General features: G+C 47.5%; 1 protein-coding gene across 1 annotated transcript in view; it reads right to left on the bottom strand.

Moving 5' to 3' along the window:
* The window catches only part of TMSB4X (thymosin beta 4, X-linked), a 1,232-nt gene extending 430 nt beyond the window's left edge, over positions 1-802 (bottom strand). The window contains exon 1 of the mRNA XM_010132589.1: positions 703-802. Coding sequence (XP_010130891.1) covers positions 703-802 — 100 coding nt within the window. The remainder of the gene's footprint in view (positions 1-702) is intronic.
* Positions 803-8,384: the final 7,582 nt, after the last annotated feature.

The raw sequence follows: 8,384 nt of genomic DNA, 5'->3' as shown, positions 1-8,384 counted from the left end.
ACGCTCTTCGGAGAGAAACTACTCGCGCAGGCTGGTGCAAATGCAGAGAAACACCATTTTCATTTTCAAAGCGGACTGTGAGTCACAACCCTCACCTGGCTGCCCATCACGGTGCGTGTGCGGAGGAGACCCTGAGCGAGGAAAGCAGGGGGGTGCTTTGCTGAGGAAGACTGCCTGTTAGATGAGGATGATGATGATGGGTTTCTCTTGCAGCCTCACTCCCAGGGAAGGGGCTTGGAGCTCTGCTGGCCAGGGCTGATAGCAGGTGCCAGTGGGGGGCAGCAGCCTCTGCTATCTGCCTGATAACATGTTAAACCCAGAGCCCAGGCACCTTCTGGGGGTGCTGCCTGGCCTGCCAGGGACATGCAAGGGTTCCCCTGCGCCTCCAAAGAGGCTGATAACATGGTAATTACAAATACTTTGATCCTGTTATCTGCGAAGAGCAAAAAAAATGGTCTTGCTTTCAGCAGAAGCAAGAGCAATCCCATCAGAAAGGATTTTTGAGACAAAACGCGCCATCGGTTGTAACTACTCGTATCCTTGGAAGCCCGGTATAGAGTACTAGTCTTAGTATTATCCCCATTTAAAGTCAGGGATGAGTTTGAGCCTGTAATCCTGTGATTAGTATTCATCTTGCATATGAACTGCAACACAGATTGTGTCCTTGCTGCTGGTAGTTCAAACCGCCTCATAAGCACTTACTTTCTTTAGTGGGCAATGGATTTTTCTCTCTGGTTTCTGTCTTCTTCAGCTTGGTCTTGTCAAATGTTTCAATTTCTGCAAAATCTGGTTTGTCAGACATGATGGGTCCTGACAAAGAAAGGAAAAACACACCCGTGGCTTCATTAGCTAGTGCCGTGGTATCAGCCATCTGCAAAGCATTTTCTGCTCAAAAGAAAAAAAATGAAAATACCATAAAAATATTTACCCAGAACCACCCCCCTGAATCTAGCACCTCAATCCGGGACCTCTCCCTAAGGCTCAGCTCTTTCAGAGCAAAAGAGGAAAGGCATAAATAGAATTTTATCTAGATTTTTCAGACTAGATTTCTAAAAATCATATTTTGCACACGGAAACAAGAACATGTCAGTAAAGACAATGCATTAACTGCCAATAATCCACGGTGCCTCCTGACAAAAACCTCTATTTTAAGGAATGCTGCTACCCACAAAGTCTACAATAAACCCCAAATCCACTATGAACAAAGAGCTTCAATTATGATTTTGTGTTAATTAATAGGATTTGTCTTTAATTCTGAGCACCCTGTCCTGAGCGCATACATACCCCTGGATCTGGAGGAGCTGCTGGGGACACTTGTGCTTAACAATAGAGAACGGTTCACCCAGCCCTTTGTTTGCTCTCGCACTCAATATCCCAGTCGCAGCTTAATGGGTTTGATTATACTCTATTACAAGAGAAATCCACAAAGCACAGCGGTGGTCAGCGCTTCACCTGGCAAAACTTCCCTAATCCAACCCCTGTTCTCAATAGAAATCCGAGTTAAAATCCAGCCTGGGCGTTATTCCCCTGATTTCAGTGGAGTTCCCCGTCGAGGAAAGGTTTGGCCCGGAGATGGCTGATAAAATTTTTTCCTTCCTGAAGACAATCAAATTTCATTTCTATCTGCACTGAGACAACAGAAGTAAACATTCACAGGAGAAAAAAAAAAAACTGAAAAGCTACTAAAACCGCATGGCATTACCGTCTGGCTGCTCTCTCCTCAGCTGCTGGGTGGCCGTCTGAGGCAGTGTGAGTTGAAAAAGGTCAGGGTAATCCCTCCTCTCCTCTCTCCTCTCCTCCCCCCGCCCGAGCCCATCGCTATTAATATTGATTAGTTTAGTGCTGGGATTGCTCGTGTTTAGGGAAAGGACAGATTGCTGCTGCAGAGAGTGCACGAGCGAGGGAAACGGGAAAACTGACGTGGAGAACTGCCAAAATACATCTCAGGTTTTTTCTTTCCTCCTCCTTTACCAGGACAATTATTTAAGTTTCCCCCCCTGCCCTTCCTTTGCAGTGCAGAGGCTGGGCGTTAAGGTGAGGTTTGGAGTTCACTGAAGGGCTGGTGCTGCGGCTTTTGGGGGGTTTTTGGGGACCGGGGGGTGTCCACCACCCGGGCTGGGCGTTAAGGTGAGGTTTGGAGTTCACTGAAGGGCTGGTGCTGCGGCTTGTGGGGGTTTGTAGGTGACCGGGGATTGTCCACCACCTGCCCGGGCTGGCAGAAGCACACGCTTGGGGCTTGGGAGGACTCGAAGCACTGCCAGGGCATGACTGCTGCCATCAAGGGCCAAATCCGAGCTGAGCATGGCCTGAGCACCACACCAGCACCTGGGAATGTGTCCCGAAAGGAAGAACAATGGATCTTCTGGAAGAACACTGGATCTTCCATTCACCCCCATGTTGGTAGCTACAGACCCACTTGCTGGTGCCTCCCTCAGCCTGACGGCATGTGGCTCTGCAAGTCAGACCAGGCAGCTGCCCAAGGGCGATCTTCCTGCCTTCACTTTGCAAAAAGCCGTGTTGGCCCATCCTGCTCATGTAGACTTCCCTGGACATCCATCCTGATGGCTGGGCTCGCTCGGAGGGAACCTCTTCAGCTGCAGCAAAGGAAGAATGTGCTGGAGGAGCCGAGCGATGTAGTCTCAGAAAACAACTTGGAAACAGCTATTAGCCCTTGTATTTGCCAGACACATTTTGTGTTAGATGTTGACACCACCTGTAGCCACCTCCTAGAGCTGCTGCTCCTGAGGGCTGTGGACATCCCCGTGGCTGTGACATTGCTCCAGCTACCCCTCCTGCTTTGCAGCACAAAAATGTTCGGGAATCTTTTTGCAAGGGTCTCAGGTTTGGGAGGGAAGGGCTCTGTGCATCCCCCTAGACGTGGGTGTGGGTTTCTTCTTGGGTAAATTTGGATATTTGCATTTGAATTACCTGTGTAGACTCCATGATAGGCAACAGGGAGGCAACTAACTTGGGATAAATTTAATTGTGCCCTTAGAGTATCTGGGTTTCTCTGCTGACTATAAAGGGAGCCTGGACAATGAGCTCAGGGAGATGGAGATGTCTCACAGCTGATTGAGAGCCCCAGGAAGGTGCGGTGGATCCTTCTGTTGGCATAATAGGCTTAGGGAGAGGGGCTTCGAGTGTGATATGTGTGCACAGAGAAAATGGTTTTAATGTGGTTAAAGGTGTTTTAAGAGTCTCTTCTTCCAATGTTTGTTTAAATTAAAGCAATGAACAGGTTTGCGGTTGGACTAGATGATCTTAAAGGTCTTTTCCAAACTAAATGATTCTACGAAATGCAGAAAAAATGATTATTAACGAGAATTCATTAGCAGTGGTTCCTTTCCACGCAGTGATTCTTTCCTTCACGCATCCCATTTTCTGCACCTTAGAGAGAATGCAGGGGCTGAGAGCGGGTTTTCTCTGTAGCCACGCCTGCAGTATTTGAGGTAACGGAGAATGGAGTACTGCAGTGATGGGAAAACCTGCTCAGAGGAGCTCCACAGACTGGGCTGGGGCCCAGGAGCTCAGCCCTGGGCAAACCTGGCTGTGCCGCTTCCAGTCCTTAGGTTGTCCTGGCAGCACTGGAGCTACAGGTGTGTTCTGTCAAAAGCTCAGTTGCCCTGGGCAGGCCAGCTTGGTTACTTCAGTGGCTGTTTCAAGAGAGAGGGTGTTAGGCTGGACACCACATTTAGAAAAGATCAGAAAAGCCTCTAAAAGACAATCTGAATGATGAATGGATCCAGGCACTTCATGAGTTTTAAAATATTTGTCCATTTTTACAAGTCACAATTAGAATTCTTATTAGGAAGAGACATCACAAGGGCAAACCCTCTCAGGCTTTTAGACTGACACAAATTCTCTCAGATGTAGAGAGCAAACAAGGTGTTCAGGACAGTGAAGCAGAAGAATCTTGCTTCTGGCTGTGTGTGTACAGTCACGGGCTTGGCCCCTGTCATCCACCACAGAGCCCAGGCTTTTCTAAACATGCTAAGACAGGGTAGGCACGCTTGTTTTTTCACCACCACCATTTTAATTGCCTGATTTATTGGCAGACCTAGTACTAAAACCAGCCTGGGATACATTGTCTGGGTTTTTAGGCTGAAGATGACCAGGGTTTTAATCAATACTGGGTTGGGTTTCTGAGAACGCTGCCACAGCGTTAGTCCATGTAACGTAATGACGAGACATTACACGTTCTCACTCTCAGCTGAAATCAGTAGATACTCATCTCCATAACGAGCACCTTGACTGTTCACAAAGTGCCTGTCAAATTTCTGTAGCTGGTAAGTTCGGTGCTGTGGTCAAACCCAGCTTACGCTGGATCCAAACCTCATGTTTACGTCCTCGATGCAGGGCAGACGGCTGGGTGTAGTTCTCACTCTGAAAGGTCCGAGTTTGGCCTGAGGGCATTGCTCGGTGAGTTGAGGCTGGTCAGGGAAATACGGGTGGATAGTATTTTACTCAGATGCCTTTTACGTTCTCGGGAAACCGAGATATTTTTGCTGCACAAGCAGCAAAGCAGCTATTTGACAGGTTTTTAATGGCAGGGTTTCAGAGTCACCACCATCAGTGAGGGAACTTGGCAGTTACCTGGCCTTGGGATGACTGTGGCAGCAATGAACCTCAACTGTCCTTGAGGTGCACAGGGGCAAGTCAATGATCCAGCACAGAGAAGTGAGAAAAACCAGCAAGCCAGTGGAGCCAGCGAACTACAGATACAGATCTGATACACGTAACGCACCTAAAGCCATATTGGTATGGCCGTGTCTGAAAAGCTGCCTCAGATACAATGGAAACTGCGTTTTATTCCAATCTGCTGCCAAAGGATGAAGGGCTGAGTCAAACCTGCCAGGACTGACACCTCTGATACCAGTGAGTCACCCACCACAGACACCATTAAACCGTGCCTGGCAGCACAAGCCACCGAGTGTCTGTCAGACACCCACAGAGAAACAGGGGAAAACAAATACTTGCTACCAGGATGCAGTAATAGGTGAGAGGAAATGTTTAAAGGGAGCTCAAGTGCAAAGCAAAATTTGGAGAAGAGTCTGAAGAGCGAGGCTGGGAGGTTTGGAGCCTTCTGCCACTCAGCTTTTCCCCTTGGCTGTTGTCATTGGGAAGCAGCAAGCCCAGCCTGCACGGGGCTGGGGCTGCAAGGACGTGTGTGTGTGCGTGTGAGTGTGTCTGTGTGTGTGTGTGTGTGTGTGTCTATAAAACACAAGGGTTCTAGCCTTTCACAGGCTGGCGGGTGCTGTGCTCATGTTTGGCACAAGAAGTGCTCTGGAAATGCCAAGTTTCATGGAGACCTAGGTGGGCAAATGCGGGAAGAAGGGGTTTCTCTTTGGTGCAACAGTGGGCATCAGCTTGTATCTAATTCTACAGGGAGCTGAGGAGGGACAAAGCACCCTAACACGAGCAGCCGGTTAGAGGAACAGACGCTCGAGCAGATCAGTGTCTGTAGCTGAGCCAATAAGCTGACACAACTGATTTTATAATCACATTAGTGCTGTCTCGAAATAACACACCCACTCAAATATAACAGTGATTTCATTTTCAAAATGTTGTGGTATTTTTGGTGCTGAAGGTAGGGAATTAATTTTTCAAGGTCAAAAGCTGGGCTGGAATCCGCAGCACCCTAATTCCTTTAGGTCTCTGTGAGCATTGAGCACCTTCCAGAAAGGTAGCAGGATAGGGTGTGTTATAAGCTATCCTTAGGTTTCCCGTCCTTAGGGGAACAAAAAAAAAAAAAAAAAAAGGGAAAAAAAAAATATAACTCCCCTGAAAGAGGCCAGAAAGGTAGCAGGATAGGGTGTGTTATAAGCTATCCTTAGGTTTCCCGTCCTTAGGGGAACAAAAAAAAAAAAAAAAAAAGGGAAAAAAAAGACTATAGCTCCACTGAAAGGGTTTTCTTAGTTCTCTTTGTGCCTTTTGTTCCGTCTTGCTGCCAAAAAAAATATCCCTGTTTGGGAACGGAGACAGGTTCCCAGGCGAAGAGACAATGAATCCTGGGGGCGTAGGGAAGGCAGCGACCGCTCTTTGGCAGAGCTGCTGTAAGGCTGCGCCGCTGCTGTGTAACTGCTCAGCGAGACGTGTCCCCTACTGCACGTTTTATCGCTACCTGCGGTGGTTCGTTTTCCTTACGGAGACTGTTGAACCTTACGGGTAGGTGTGGACAGAGGACGAGGGGAGAGGCGAGGCTGGCTGTAGACAGTCCTTCTGCTTGGCCTTATTTTTCCAACCCCATGTTTTCCAAATAGCTCTGGAGTCCCACTGCAGCAATGAGCAAAAAGAGAAAACATAAGCTTTTTTTTTCTTATAAAACTCGGTATGGGGTGAATTTTTAAAAGTTTAACCAGATGAAGGTTCTTGCCACAGAATTTTCTTGACATCTGACACAAAAGTGTGTCTTCCAGCATAAAGTACTTGGCTTTGGGCTGGCCTTTCCTAGCAAAGTGTGGCGACACATACGTGCATTATTAAAGGCAAAAAAAAAAACCCAAAATGCCCCTGCACATGCTTCTGTCCCAAAGACAGGGTGTGGAGAGAAGCACGTGAGGTATTAGACACATCAGATAACAGACTGTAGAGCACATGATGGTTTGTGATGAATACTGGTCCAGAAACATGGGTCCCTAGGGACTCTCAGCCTTCACTCGCAGCCCGCTTCTTACCTCTTTCCTTTCTGTCTCTCTGGACAGCAGTGTCTCTTGTGAGCAGCAAGCAGCTTTAGGCAAAGAGTAAGACAGAAATTTTGTGTGAGTGTTCGGAGAGTGCTCAAACGTGGCTCTTCTCAGTGCAGCTGGCTTCTCCGGAATTAGACAATCCACTGTTGGATTCCTCACTCTCTTTGCTTTATCCAGAAGGAAAACCACCATTCCTCATGATGATTAAATTGTGGCACCCACCCTGCAGCGAACAGATAACCAACATAATCCAAGATAAGATAATAACATCCAGAGATCAATGAACTTGATACTAATTTCAGATTTTCGTTTTGACCAGAGGAGAAGGGCCAATAGGTGGGTCTGTCGCTGCAACCCACATCTTGCTGGGGTAGGTACGGAGGCGTGGTACCCTTCACTTCTGGGACACGGCGTTGTGCAGGTAGCTTTGATGGGTGCCTAACCAACACTCTTCTCAGTGCTGTCACATCACTCCACTTTCAACAGCCTGGGACCTCCTGGCAGCTCAAGCCAGTTCTATGTTCTGGGGAAAAGCAGATGACCCCTGCAGCGCTTCAGTGCTGAAGGAAATGGGGCTGCTGAAGCAGAGTAACAGACCAGGCAGCCAAGAATCTCTCCTAGCTGAGCTTTGGGAGCAGTTTCCAGAGTAAAAACTTGTGTTTCTACTTGAGGGGGTTCATATATCATCTTTTGCAAAAATTATTTTCCTATTTTATAAGCTTGTTATACAGAGCAAGCCAACACACAGCTCTTATGTACTGTGTACAAGGTCCACAGCTAGGTAAGAAAGTGGTACTCGGCAAGTTCCACATCTGTTAACTTCGGCCCGTTCAAATGCAAGCTGTGGGTATGTTAGATGCTGGTTTTCTCCTCTAAAATGTAAAACATAGCAAACAAAGCAGGTGGGACTATTCCCCTCACAGAGTCTGAGGGGAACTGCTGTCTTCAGAACCTGGCCGAACTAGAACATTTTCAGTCAGTGCTTTTACGGGGTTTTTTTCTGTCTTGGAATACATATGAAGTGCAGAAATCAGTTTCACCAAGGCTGTGTCTTCCTAACAGGGTTAACTTAAGCTCTGTACACTCAAACTGACCCCTCTGGAGCTAGTGCCCTTAGAGTGTGAGTGACCACACCATGAAATAACACGGCGGCAGCAGAGAGTGATTGTGTTGGCAATGGAGAAACTGGGCTGACTCAAACCATAGCCTTCTCCTGACTCCAGGTTAGAGCACTGCGGCAGCTCGAGCACGGATCTGTGTGAGCACAACCAACAGGAATTCAAAAGGGTTGGGGACATCCAAGCTTTACCTCGAATTAACTTTGAAGCAGAGACTGGCTTTGGGGAATGAGCTCACGTGTGTCCAGAGCCCGAACTGGTGGATGCAGAGAAAAGCAAATGGGAAGTAAAACCCGGCAGTGTGCAATATTGTAGTTTTTGCCTGTCTGATGCACACATTGAATGATTTTTTCCTTTGGATGAATACTAGCTTGCATAAAATTCAAATAACTCTGCTGTCTACAGATGGGGGGGAGTGTGGGAACAGAAGGAAGGAAATGGAACTGAGAAGACTGAATTAACCTTTCAATGTCTTGAATTTCAAGAAGGGAAGAATTATCTCCTGTTAAGTCTGCAGCCATGCAAGTAAAATGTGAACAAGCCTTAAAAGCCACATTTGCCCCATATTCCTATTTCTCTC

This window comes from Buceros rhinoceros, unplaced genomic scaffold, assembly GCF_000710305.1.
Source record: "Buceros rhinoceros silvestris isolate BGI_N320 unplaced genomic scaffold, ASM71030v1 scaffold25893, whole genome shotgun sequence".
Lineage (NCBI taxonomy): Eukaryota > Metazoa > Chordata > Aves > Bucerotiformes > Bucerotidae > Buceros > Buceros rhinoceros.
This window is presented reverse-complemented; position numbering and strand designations above follow the sequence as displayed.